At 53.5% G+C, this 13802-nt stretch overlaps 1 protein-coding gene across 1 annotated transcript in view; it reads left to right on the top strand.

Moving 5' to 3' along the window:
* The first annotated feature begins 2931 nt into the window (after window positions 1–2931).
* The window catches only part of GPR6 (G protein-coupled receptor 6), an 18555-nt gene continuing 7684 nt past the window's right edge, over window positions 2932–13802 (top strand). The window contains exon 1 of the mRNA XM_010004354.1: window positions 2932–2943. Within this exon, the coding sequence (XP_010002656.1) occupies window positions 2932–2943 (12 nt within the window). The remainder of the gene's footprint in view (window positions 2944–13802) is intronic.

A 13802-nucleotide genomic window follows, 5' to 3' on the forward strand; every position in this document is an offset into this window, starting at 1 on the left:
AGCAGGATCTTGCAGGGTTTCTGGGGACCCAGAAAGCCCAGCTCCCTGCCCCCTGCCTGAAGGACACTTTGGTGGGGAGCTGGTTCATGTGGGTACCAGGAGGCTGCCCCCTGCATGCCCTGGGTTGCTGCTCAGGGACCTGCCAGCACCAGGAGCTGTGTGGTGTACACAGGCCAAGGGACTCCTGCTCCAGCCTCCCAATTTCCTTTCCATTTGTTGAAATCCACTGGAAGGAGTGAAGACCCCAGGGTGACACACAACAGCCGTGCACACCTCTCCTCTGCCATCCCACCCCACCAGCACCTGGGGTCTCTCCCTGACAGGTGGGTCAGGGTTATGTGGCCATTGCTGCTGGCTCATGTTTTTCAGATTGATGGAGACTCCTGGATGGGTTTGCAAGAGAAATTCCCCATTCCTTCCCACCCACCCATCAGCTGCAACACCAGAGCAAGGCTGGATTTTTTGAGTCCAATGAGTTGAGGCTCAGTCTTTCCAGGCATGAAGGAAACAACTTTCTGCTTAAGCAATTAGGAACCCAACTTGCTGTCAGAGCAGAGAGTTCAATCAACCAGACATTGATCTGAGAAGAAAATCTTCAGCCTCAGGAGAAGAGGGAGTGTATTTTTCTGAGCTGGAGTTAGTTCCATTACCACTGAAGGCCAAGTCTGCTTAGATAAATGGCCTTCTAGGGACTCCAGAATCACAGAGAAGATAGAGTCTGGTCAATAGTTTAATAAACAGTTTCAAGGAATAAAGGTATCAGTGACCTGGCCACAACCAAAGGCCGTTGTGGAAAATGTCAGTAAAACCCAGGATGAAACAGCCCAGGTTAAGGATGAATCATCACGAGTTAATGTTAGAAATGACATTTATTTTTGAGGTTACTCAATAGGAAAGCAGTGATTGCATTTGGTTTGAGTTGTGAGTGGTTGGGCTGACTTTTCACTTCCTTGGGGCTGCAAATGTGCCTGGCTCAGAGTGTTCACCCTGCAGAATCCTGTGGCACATTGTCCACCAGCCGTGGTGCACACGGGCAAGGCAATGGCCAGAGCACACACAGCCCCTGCCCCTCTGCAACCTGCCCCAGGAGCCCTGCACATCTCCCAGGCACTCCCAGACACTCCCAGCTCAGGCTGGGCTTGTGCTCCCAGCTGCTCTCTCAGCAGCAGCTCGGGTGGCACTGACATGCCTGGACTCACTGAATCCTTCTGGTTGGAAAAGACCTTTAAGATCATCGAGTCCAACCATGAACCCCACTCCACTAAGTCTGCTGCTGGACCATGTCCCCAGGCACCACATCCACGTGGCTTTCAAACCCCTCCAGGGATGGGGACTCCACCACCTCCCTGGGCAGCTGTTCCCATGTCTGACAACTCTTTCAGTGAGGAAGTTTCTTCTACTACCCAATCCAAACCTCCCCTGGTGCAACTTGAGGCCGTTTCCTCTAACCTGATCACTTGTCACCAAGGAGAGGAGACCTTCCTCTGGCTTCAGGCTGCCCTGACCATTGCCAGAATCCTGGGTTGGGTTGCAACACCTTTGCTGAACTTCACTGCTTGGGCTGAAATTATTCCTGGCAGGCCAGGAAGAGCCTTGGAGCTGCTGTGCTCTTCGTGCTGTCCCTCCATACGTGTCACAGGCTGCTGTAAGGAGCACAAGGTCCACCCTTTACATGAATAATCCCAGACTCACAGGGTGGTGGGGTTGGCAGGGAGCTCTGGAGATCACCTAGTCCAACCCCTGGCAGAGCAGGATGCCCTGGAGCAGATGATGTGCACGTACAGTGCAAAATACACGTTTTGTCATAATGTGCTACAACCCAATGTAATATGGTGGGTTTTAGCACATGGATGGAATTGTAACCCAGGCTGGAGGAGCTGCATTGCTTCCCCAAGCTCTGCTCCTTGGAGAGGAGCCCCGTGGGCAGTTGTGTTTGTTCATCTGGGAAATTCTTGCAACAGGAACTAAAAAAACCCGTCGTTCGAAGGTCTCCCGTGTGTGATTTGGCCTCAATGAGGACCCTGAGGGCTCTGCAATGGGGACTTTCTGCCAGTGGTGCTGCCTCAAGGCTCCCAAACAAGCCTGTGCTGGAGCAGTTGGCTGGGGGGACCCAGGGCAGCCTGCCTGGGGCAGGGAGGGGAGGATCCAGCTGCTCCCTCAGCCCCCAGCACTTAACAAAGCACAAAGGGTGGGAGACCACCAACCCAAGGCAACCCCCAGGCAATGGAGACACCTTGAAGGGTGGCTTTATTGCCTTTGTGGCCCTCAGGCCACCTTGTCCCCTAGCAGTGAGGCTGATCCCAGTGGAGGAGGCTGCCCCGTGGTCATGACTCCAAGAAGAACAGCCACCCATGGCTCCTTCCCAGGGGGGGGTGAGGAGCTTTGCTGATGGAAACTGACTTCAGGGTGACTACAGAGAAGCCCCTGCAGATCTAGACTACGGGTCTGAAGAGCAGGCCAAGCTCTTGTTGAGATATCTCTATCTCTTGTTGAGATGGAAGGAAGGAACTGGACTCTTTGGCCACCAGAAGAAGCGACCAGGCCACAGCAGGTGTGTCTGACAGGGGCTGGGGGGGGCTCCCTGCCCACCACACCTGTTTCTGGAGGTGGTTTCTAAGGTGAAGAGACAAGAGAGCTGCCACGTGCAGACCTCAGAGGTGCTCAGTGCAATGCACAGCAGCTTGAAGCACCAGGAGCATCTTGCTGAGCAGGGGGTGCAGCAGCATCCCTGGGAACAGGGCAGCCCTGCAGGGCCCCCAGGGCAGGGGCTGCCAGCACTGCTGGGGCAGGGGGTCACTTATGGTCTGGCAGCAGTTTAATAGAGGGGAACAGATGACCAGAATCAGCATCTCCTAAGTTTACTCAGCATCTTTTGAACACAGCTGCCCTATTGCTGCATGTCGAGTTTTTTATTCCCACAGGCCTGGGAATATGAACCTCAGGGTAAGTGTCTCTGTTCACCCCTGTCAGCTCTGCATGTTCCAGCATGAAGGCTTGACAGGCACATTTGATACGAGCTGGTTATTTGCTAAGGCACCAGGTTCAAAAGGAGATCTATGGAAACAGGCACGACCAGAGCTGGTTTGTTACAAGTGACCTGCAAAGAGCTTTTTCCACACTCAGCAGCTTTGCCTTTTCCCTCTGCACTGCCTGGTGTTCAGCAGCCTGAGGAGCCAAGTTGATTTCAGGGCTCTGACCTCCTCAGTCCTGCATGTCCTTCCCCATGACTCTTCAAAGAAATTGTTTGAGGTTTTCAGGTCTCTCATCTATGATCTTCCAAGATCCAAATTAATGTGGGAAATTATAATAATATCATAAGCATAGGGGGAATGGATGAAAACTGGAGGAGGGGAGATTGAGGTGAGACATGAGGAGGAAATTGTGGAGTGTGAGGGTGGTGAGAGCCTGGCCCAGGTTGCCCAGGGAAGCTGTGGCTGCCCCATCCCTGGCAGTGTTGAAGGGCAGGTTGGATGGGGCTCTGAGCAACCTGGGCTGGTGGGAGGTGTCCCTGCCCATGCAGGGGGTTGGGACTGGATGGTCTTGAAGGTCCCTTCCAACCCAACCCATCCTATATCAGGATGGTTGCAATGGGGTCTCATTTTGCATCCCGAATATGCTAATAGTCAAGTACTCCAAAATCAAGAAAAGTATATTGTGGTGCAATTTTGATGCTAAAAATAAATGACTGTGTAATGAAAGGCATTGTAGGTAGCATTAAATTATTGGTAAACATAATTAAAATGCATTCTTAAATTCTTCAGCTTGGATTTTTGGTGACTCATCCAGTGCCTTTCTCTCTATATCTGGATATTTTTGGAGCATGGATGAATTCCAAGTATGAACTCTCCATTTAGGCAGGACAAAAGCAATAACAATAGGTTGAGAAAGTGACCAAAATAGAGGCAAATTAATATTGGCTGCTTTGATGAAGATGGTTCCTGCTTTTCTGTCTCAGCATCTTGACTCCCTGCTCCCTGGAGCCTTCTCTTCTCCAGGCTGTACCCCCCAACTCTCCCAGCCTGGCTCCAGAGCAGAGCTGCTCCAGCCCAAGGATCATCTCTGTGGCCTCCTCTGGACTCTCTCCAGCAGCTCCATGTCCTTCCTGTGTTGGGGGCTCCAGAGCTGGACACAGCTCTCCAGGTGGGGTCCTACTGGCAGGGCAGGGAGTTGTTTCCTGAAGTCCCTTGGATGTCCAAATCCATCCCACATCTCTCCTTCCTTCCCACATGGCCAGAAATACCCTGGATGTGTTGACCTGCAGAGCTGCCCCACCTTGCTTTTTCTGCAGAGCTTCACGAGCAGCTGAGGTGGGGTCTGTGGGGTCTGTGGGGTCTGTGGGATCTGTGGGGTCTGTGGGATCTGTGGGATCTGTGGGTCTGTGGGGTCTGTGGGATCTGTGGGATCTGTGGGTCTGTGGGGTCTGTGGGGTCTGTGGGGCTGGGTGGCCCATGGGAGCCTTGCAGAGGGTGGGAGCCCTGGAGGGCAGCTCAGTGCTGCAGGGGGGCTGGTGCTGCCCTTTCCCCAGGGCTGCAGCCCCCCCAGGGCACCTCTTGCCCACTGAAATGCCCCGTCCCTCAGTGAAGCCCCTTTCATTGCAGGCCCCTCCTGGTGCCAGTGGTTGCTGGAGTGGTTGCCATGGCTGCTGAGTGCCATGGGGCTCCAGAGGCAGATCCCTCCATGCACAAACCAGCTGCCACCTGGGCAAGACCTGTTCCCCCTGCTCTGCAGGAGACCAGCTCTTGCAGGTGAAGCCCCAGGCTCATTTGTGCCAGGTCCCAGCCACCCAGCCAGAGCTTTGCAAAGAGCATCTGCCCCTTCCAACACCCTCCCCACCTTCTCCTGCCACCCCCACCTCACTGCATGTCTTTCCACAGCTGTGATTTCTATCATCTCCCTGCCCCTGCCCTGCCCAGAGCTGCTGCCTTTGCTGCCTGGATGAAGGTCAGGTCACCCCTGTGCAGGAATTCCAGCTCATTCCTTGAAACAAACCCCAGTGCCAGCCCAGCACAGGTCCCCCCACCATGGTGAGGGTGGTGGGGGAGAAACCCCCAGAGCCAGAAGCCCCCACTGGTCCTTCCTCTCCTCTGGGACCTACAAGAGGAATGTGTGGGCAGGATGAGGTCCTGGGGTGTGGGAGCACTTCTGGCACTGGTTGTCACACAGAGTCAGCAGGGTTGGAAAGGACCTCTGGAGATCACTGAGTCCTGCTGTCAACACACCAAAATAAAACCTCCACTAACCTTGGCCACTTGTCCATCTGCAGGAGGCTGCTGAGGTCAAGGTGGGGGGGAAACTGGCTTTCCTGGGCCAGTCACCTCTGCTTCATGTGCCTCCCCCCTTGCTCAGCAACTGTGTTTTCCTCCCAGCTCTTCACTTCCAGGATGATTTCAAGGTCCCTGCTCCTGCACGGAGGAGTAAAAGTGACTTTGGGTGGTTTATCTCATGCAACCTGTGCAAGCATCATTGGAGCAGCAGCCCTGATTCTGTTCAGATACACACTAGAGGTGTGTGTCCTCATTGCTAGAGGGATTAGACCACTTACTGGGTTAAAAAAACAGGTGGTTTAGCTCTGGGTGTTGTCTCCAAAGCCATGTGAGGTAACTAATGAAGAACACACCATGGGAGGCCTCTCAGTGCTGCACACACAGGGAAAAAAAACCACCTTGTGCTTGGGTTTGGCACTGCTCAGGAGCTCAAAACCAGCAACAAGGAGGTCACTGCTCCTTGCTTGGGATGAAGGGATGCTTCAGATCTTCTCCAAGCCAAACCTGAAGGCTTGGCCAGGCCCAGAGCAGGGCAGCAGCTGGGCATGGCTCAGGGCTGGGGCTGCAGGGGGCTCAGCTCTGAAACTGCCCTGGGATTCTTTCAGATCAGTCAGCAGAGGTGAAGCTTTTTCACCTTGAGAGGGCAGACTGCTCCAGAAGGGTGACTGGTCTTGATGATCTACAACATGTTTTTAGCCAGAGAGGAACTCTGACCTGCTGGACATTTTGCAGTGAAGATGTGGATGCTCTTAGGCAACAAACACCAGCACTTCCAGTGTTAAAAACAGAGGGGAGCATCATTTTTTGAGAGCTCTTAAAGAACAGCTGGTTTTTTATATCACCTGAGTCTCACTAGGAATTCACAGGGAGGTTTTTCTGAGCAGCTGAAGTGAAGACACCAAAGTTACTGAACCATTTGCTCAGAGGTTGGTACCTGGGAGTGAGTGCTGGTGTCCCTGGCACCAGTGAGGAGCTCTTGGTGACCTTGGAGTGCTCAGCACCAGTGTCTGAAGATGCAAACAAAAGCAGCCAGGCTCTACCTGAGGCTTGTTCAGCCACTGGACATCCTGCCAACAGCAGGAGGGCAGTGAGCAGAGAGTGCTGGAGGGCTGGTGGGAATCTCTGACTCATGCTTGATGACACAAAGGTTGTCCAAGAGCCACCAGCCCATGGCATGAAGCAGCTGAGGCAGGGTGATGCTCTGAGCATCCTCCCACAGAGCCTGGGGAGCTCAGGCCTGAAGGGCTGCACAGCTTGGGGGGCTTGGTCACCTCTTGTGGAGGGACAGCTGGGACCTTGGGGGGGTGTGAACCTCAGGGACAGGACTGACTGCTCATGGGCAGCTCCTTGGGGAGCAGGACTTGCTCATTTCCCTCTCTCTGTGTGTGTGTGTGTGTGTTCCCAGCGTGCAGGTGTGTGTGCAGCCATACAAATGAGACCCAAAACATATCATTAAATTAACTCCTCCTGTTGCCATGGGAACACAGAAGGACTGTTGCACCAGGTGAGGAGCCCAAGGCTGGAGCAGATCCTGGGGCTGGGTCTCCAAACCTGCTTTCTCTTTCAGAGCAGGCTGGGAGGGGGGAAAAAAAATCCAAGCAGAGGGTGTTGGGGAGGGGCAGGGGCTGGGAATCTGCTCCCAGCTTGCACAGAGGAGCAGTTCCTCACACTTGGAACGTGTGGGACCTGGGGCTGCTTCCCCAGGAGATGGGATTCTGACCCAGAATGTGCTGGGCAGGGTGGCAGGGGGAGGCAGCACAAAAAGGTTCTGCCCTTTCAGCACCTCTTGGTGATTCACCAGGTTGAGGGAAGGGGAAAAAACCACCACAACATTCCCAAAGCCCAGGTGAGGAGCAGAGGCTGGTAGGGCAGCTCAGGAGCCCCACGTTAGGCTCCTCCACATCAGGTGGGGTTGGTTTCTGGACCATTGGTGCTCCCAAACCAGTGTCCCCATGCTGGGTGGCAACTGTGCACACAACCCTCTGCCCTCCCCACCACCATCCCCCCAAATTCTGAGGGCCTGGGAGGTCTCACAGCAGCAGCCTCAGCCTCCTCCTTCCCTTTTGGCAGCACAGAGAGTGATATTTACCCAGAACTTCACCAGCAGGGCCACACCACTGTGTCCCTGCCATGCACAGCCCTCCTGCTGAGCTGGGCAGGGCACCTCAGGACATGGGAGACTTCAGGGGGACCTTGTTGTGACCTTCCAATACCTGCAAGGAGCCTGCAAGAAGGCTGGGGAGGAGCTGTTCCCAAGGGCATGGAATGGCAGGACAAGGGGTGATGGCTTGAAGCTGGAGAAGGGTGGATTCCCTGCCAGGTTTGGTGCTGTGTCCTCTTGCTCCTCACCCCACCACTCATCTTGTTCCTGCCTTTGAACTTTACCCATCGTGGTGTTGGGGTTTTTTTTTACATCATTTGTGGGTACTGGGTGATTTAGGAAAAAATAAACAAACCACAAAACTAATCACCAGAAGACATTTGTGAAGGCAAAAAGCCTTTGAGCTCCTCCTCACCCCACTTTGCTGCCATCTGACAGGGAGGCAGGTTTCAGCCCCTGCTCCTTCTCCTGGTCACCACCACATCCTGCAAGTTTATACCTTGTTTATACCCAAGTTGGTACCAGTTTATACCTCATTACAAATCCTGGTGCCACCAGGTCAGACTGTTGGGAGAAATCCAAGTGTCTTGCTCTGCACAGAGGTGCTCACCTCCTCAAAGGGAGGGTCTAATCCCACCACAGAGGGGGGGAAATCAGGGTTTTGAGAAGCCCTAGTAACCCCATGATGTAGGTTTGTGGCTGATAGAGCTACCCATGCAGCTTCTTCTAACCAGGATGGCTTCTCCCCAAGAAAACACTCTGGGGAGGGGAGGGAAGGAGGTTTGCACAGCATTTCTGGAGCTGCATCTGCAAGAGCAGCCCCAGACTCCTTGGTATGATAACCAGGTGGCCCCAGCATTCCCACCAGGATGCTCCTGTTCCCTGCCCCTGCATCTCACTTTGGAAAACTGGGCATTTCCAAGGCCCAAATGCACCTGAGAGGGGCTGGTCCTGGGATCTGTTTGCACAACGTCAGTGTCAACAGAGCCTGGGCAGGGGTACCAGGCAACAGCTCCTTCTGAGCTCAGTCATTAACTCTTCTTTGTCAGTGGGTAATTGGCCACCAAATGAGCTCTGGCTGAATAAAACCCTTTCTGGATTGAAAATAAAAAGGCTTCTTGTTATTTTTAGATGCTGGAAGCCACGCTTGTCCCTGGTGAGGGATGGTCACTGCCTTGTCTCCTGGCTGAGGAGCAGTGTCCTCAGGTGCTGCCCCTGGTCCACGTTTCCCAGGCAGAGGAAGCACAGGCTCAGCCCAGCCAGGCACCCCTTCCTGCTGTGCTCCTGGCCAGGGCAGGGAGCAATTGATTCCTGTTCTTTTATGCCACAGAACACACACTGCCTTGATTAGATAAAAACTGGATCCTACCAATTAGCACATGTAGCAACAGCTCGACCTGCATTTTGCTCCTTCCCTCTCTCCCCAGAGCACTTTTCTCCCCTCAGCTCTTCAAACTCCCTCATCTTCTCATGGGCTTCTAGAGAGTGATTCAAGCTACAATTTTTTTGTTTAAAGCTCAGTTTTCTAGCACCAGGTTTCCAATCCATTCTGCTGTCTCATAGGGCTTCTTGGAAGCAATTGTGAGAACCTGGGTGTGATCATTAGAAGGTGATTCTAGAGGTCACCTCAGGAAATTGGCTCCTCTGCAGGGAGGCTGGAGAAGAGAAGGCTCCAGGGAGACCTTAGAGCAGCTTCCAGGGCCTGAAGGGGCTCCAGGAAAGCTGGGGAGGGGCTTGGGACAAGGGCAGGGAGGGAGAGGACAAGGGGGGATGGATGAAAACTGGAGGAGGGGAGATTGAGGTGAGACATGAGGAGGGAATTGTGGAGTGTGAGGGTGGTGAGAGCCTGGCCCAGGTTGCCCAGGGAAGCTGTGGCTGCCCCATCCCTGGCAGTGTTGAAGGGCAGGTTGGATGGGGCTTGGAGCAACCTGGGCTGGTGGGAGGTGTCCCTGCCCATGCAGGGGGTTGGGACTGGATGATCTTGAAGGTCCCTTCCAACCCAAACCACTCCGTGGTTCTGCAGCACAGAGATAAGCAATTGTCCTGCTGCCCAGAAAACTGCTCGTTGGTGACCAACATCAGTGTGAGTGTTTGTTTGGGGGCTCCAGACCAATGGATATGAAACCAGTGGGCCCTGCCCTTGCTGCTGCTGAGCTGAGTGTGTGTCCCTGCAGGGGCAGGGGGGACTGTGGTACTGAGCCTGGGTGAGATGGACCAGAGCAAGCACAGGGAGGGAAGCCTGACCACAGCCTCACAGGAGCAGCAAAGATGGGGATTTTGGTCCTGTCTCAACATACTTCTGTATTACACAGAGGGAACACAATGCCAGGCAGCTGTTGGCCCAGGTTTTTGGTAGGGCATGTAGCTAATTCATTCCCATGGGAGATGGGGAGCAGGGAATCAGACCTCCCACTCCATTTCCCTGGGGACTTGCTCAGTCACCAGGTGAGCACCTAAAGGACAGTGTCTGGACAAACATTCTCTCCTAGCTTTTTAAAAAAATGGGTCAATAAGCCCTGCTCAGGTCTGTAAAAGCAAGGACATGGCTACCAATGCTGGGGCAAGAGCTCTGGTGCAGACCCTCCTTGGTCAGAGGTGCAGCTCAGCAGGTCCCCCTGCCCAGCCCCAGGGAAATCAAGGCTTGAGTTTATTCCCTTTCCCATTTCTGAGCTCTACCTTCTCAAGGGCTCCTTACCACTGGGATTCCTGGCTCAGAAAGGGATAATTTTCCCTGTTTTGGGGGAGGCACGTGCCTTGCTGGAGTTCCCCAAGCTGCTGGTAGGGCCTGGCTGCTGGAGCAGGTTCTGAGCTGCAGGCAGGGAAACTGCTCCCTGGTGATGATGGGGCTGCCTTCTGAGAAAGCCATTTCAGAGAGGAAGATGAGCACAGAGCTCTTTCCACAAGGAAATGTATTTTTATCTTTCATTCTAGCATCTGGAAAAAAACTGTTCCTCAACTCTCTGTGAATTTCAATGAAAAAAAACCACCTGAAAAAGGAACATACATTTGTACCCCCCATGGGGTCACTGATCAGCAGCTTCTCAGGTCCCACAGAACAACAGAAATGCCTTCATGAAATAAACGTGCAGCTTCTTTTTTCCAAAGCTGCAGAAAGCCCTTGGTTAGGTAAAGGCAGCACTTCCTCACTGAGATGTGCTCTTGAGCAATTGGAAGGTGAGACTGAAGCCGTTCAGAAACTGGAGCAAAAAAGGGTCTGGGGAAAGTGGAAAAGAACAAAAAAGCAACACAAAGACCTTGTTGTGTTGCACCCGATGACACATCTCACAATGAGTGACCTTTGCTGCTGCTGCTTTCTTTCCATCAACAGAACAAACAGGGAAGGAAGGAAAAGTTGCAAAATGTGTGTATTTAGCTTCAGGATATTCACCAGCAACCTCTAGAAATGCCCAGAGTGGCCCAGAGCCTTTTTTAATCAGGGCAAGCAGTGACTGTTCCTCTCCTAACAAACCCTACCCAAACCCACGTGGAGCTCTTTCAGCATCCAAGTGTTGCTGGTGAGTGTTTCTCCTTTGGGAGCTCAGGCAGGGCCTCTGGCTGGCTGCTGGGAGCAGGCAGATGTGGAGATTGCTGAGCAGACATGGAGATCAGGCTCAGCATCCCTGGATCCCTACCAAGAGATGGTATGAAAGCTCCAGCACCTGGAGCACAGCTCCTGCACTAAGAGGCACCTCCCAGGGGTGAGTTCCTGCCTGACAAAGAGGTCCAGGTTGCACCAAAACCTCAGCCTATATGGAGTGGGAGTGGCAGGAGGAGAAGGGCAGAAGCAGTGGCAGGGAGAGGGCAGGCTGGGGGGATCCTGCCCCCCAGGAAAAGGGGTGGGGGGAGACTCTGCCTTCAACTTGTTGCCAAGTCCTTCGAGTGAAAGCTCAAACAAGAGCTCCCCCAGCCCCTGCCTGGGTTGCCACAGGCACCCACACTTGTGTTGTCTTCTCACTGGACTAGAAATGCCTGATGGCTCCAACTCTGTGGGTTTCACCCTGAGGTGCAGCCTGAATTCACCCCTGATGATAAAGTATTTTTTACACTGTTTAAAGCATATTTTTTTTTTCACCCACTTGTGGGAAGTTTGTCCCTGGACTTCCTGCTGGTGACTCAGAGGCCACAGAAGGCAAAGAGCTGCTTCCCAGAGCACCCAGAAAATCCCCTGGAGAGATGCAGTGAAGGCAACAGGGTCTTCATGCCAAGGAAAAGTGGGATGGCTTGTGTTTGCTGGGAGGGGGTTTCCAGGCATGCAGCCTGTTCTCTGGCCTGTGTCTGCAGGAGGGGCAGAGCAGCCAGGAGGCTGAGCACCCATCCTGGGGGGACTGGCAGCCCAGTGGGTGCTCCAGCAAGAAGCACAGTCAGGAACAGAGTGGGAAACAGGGTGTGTGGTGGAGAACCAGGGCTGGGGAGGGTGTAGCTGCAGTTCTAAGTGGTGCCCCAAGCCCTCTGAGCTTCGTGCCAGCAGCAGGTTGTTTAGGGCACCTAAAGCTGGAGGCTCAGGCAGGGGGGTGGGATGAGGAGGACCATGTCATCAGTGACACCAGGTGATGAGGCTGAGTTCCCCAAGTCGGGAAAATGAGGCACCTGAAGAGGTGCCTGCCTGGATCACCAGGTCTTTACAGCATCACTTCATGCCAGCTGCAGAGAAGCCTCTGAAATGTCAGTGCTGCTTAGCTCACCATCTGTGCTGCCCCCTCCTCCTGCCTTTCTGCTGAGGCTGCTTCATGTTGCCAGAAGAAAAAGGGAAAATGACACTTCAATATTTTCAGCCCGTTGTTGGAAAGATACATTTTGAAGGGCTTCTTTTTTTTTTGGTCCCCACTCGTGCTATGTAAAGCACAGTTAATACACTTAACATTTACTCAGCCTACTTATTAATCATTAAAGAATTATCAACTATCAAAATAATCCAGAATCAACTGGAATTAAATAATCACATCATAAAATTACACTGCAATGTTTCTCAGCTCTCACAACAGATGGAGAAGTTAAGTGGAGAGTTTTTAGATCTTTTATTTCAGTAACCTTTTTTAGTTATTATTATTATTATTTAATTTTTTTTGCTGCTTGGTTTACAGAAATTCACTAATCACAGAATCAATCACAGAATCATTGAGGCTGGAAAAGACCTTTAGGATCATCCAGCCCAGCCTGTGACCAACACCCCCACATCTCCAGACCTTGAGCCTCCTCCAGCCTTTCCTTGAGCACCTCCAGGGATGGTGCCTCCACCACTTCCCTGGGCAGCCCATCCCAAGGTCTGGTCACCCTTTCCATGAGGAAGTGCTTCCTGATATCCAACCCACACCTCCCCTGGAGCAGCTTCAGCTTTTTATTGTCACGTCCTCCCGTGAGCTTTGTGGATCCATCCTCAGCTGGGAAGCCAAGATGAAACCATCCTGGTGGCAGCACAGGAGCTCTGCCCAGGCTGCTCCTGGTGCTGCTGTGGGACATGAGAGTGGCTGGAGGGTCCCAGCTTCAAATCTCCTTCTCCCCACGAGCAGCCAAATCCAAGAGGCACCCAAATGGCTCACCTGTTGTTGGAATGACTGGTGCAAGAAGCTGTACTGGGAGGATAAGGGTTCTTTAAAGAGTTCCCAGGGAGGTGTAGCCATGTGTGGAGTCAGTCACTCACCCTGCCAGCTGAGAGCAACGTGAGGGATGGAGCTGCAGAGCTGCTTGCTGGGCACAGCAGGAGCCTGACACTGCCTGACACCCCTCTGGAAAGGGTAAAGATCCAGGGAAATGTGGGAGCTGTGGAGCCAGGGCAGGGAAAACATCTGACAGTGAGGAGCCAAGTCAAGCTGGACACATGCACATCCCTCCCAGAGACACAGCACAGTGCTTGAAGGGTTCCACCTGCTTGTAATTCCAGTGTACCAGTCCTCAAGGAGTGAGGAGGAGCAGGGGCTGGGTTTAGTGCCACAGAAACCAGCTTGTCCTGATGTCTGAGCACAGTCTGGGGCAGCAGGTTTGGGATGTGAGGCTGGAGAATAGAAACTCTGCCTTCTTCTGGGAGTGTTGAAGGGCAGGTTGGATGGGGCTTGGAGCAACCTGGGCTGGTGGGAGGTGTCCCTGCCCATGCAGGGGGTTGGGACTGGGTGGTCTTGAAGGTCCCCTTTCTTCTAACCCATTGTTCAGATCCCTGTCTGAACGCTCAGCCCACCCTCGGGCTGCCCACCCCAGACTGCCCACTCCCCAGCTGCCCAACCCCCGGCAGCAGGAGCCCAGAGCGGTGCGGGGTTACCCAGAGCGGTGCGGGGTTACCCAGAGCAGTGCGGAGGTGCCCAGAGCAATGAGGGGTTACCCAGAGCAATGCGGGGTTACCCAGAGCAATGCAGGGTTACCCAGAGCGGTGCGGGGTTACCCAGAGCGATGCGGGGTTACCCAGAGCGGTGCGGGGTTACCCAGAGCAATGCGGGGTTACCCAGAGC

Source organism: Chaetura pelagica, unplaced genomic scaffold (assembly GCF_000747805.2).
Source record: "Chaetura pelagica isolate M959 unplaced genomic scaffold, ChaPel_1.0 scaffold118, whole genome shotgun sequence".
Classification (NCBI taxonomy): Eukaryota; Metazoa; Chordata; class Aves; order Apodiformes; family Apodidae; genus Chaetura; species Chaetura pelagica.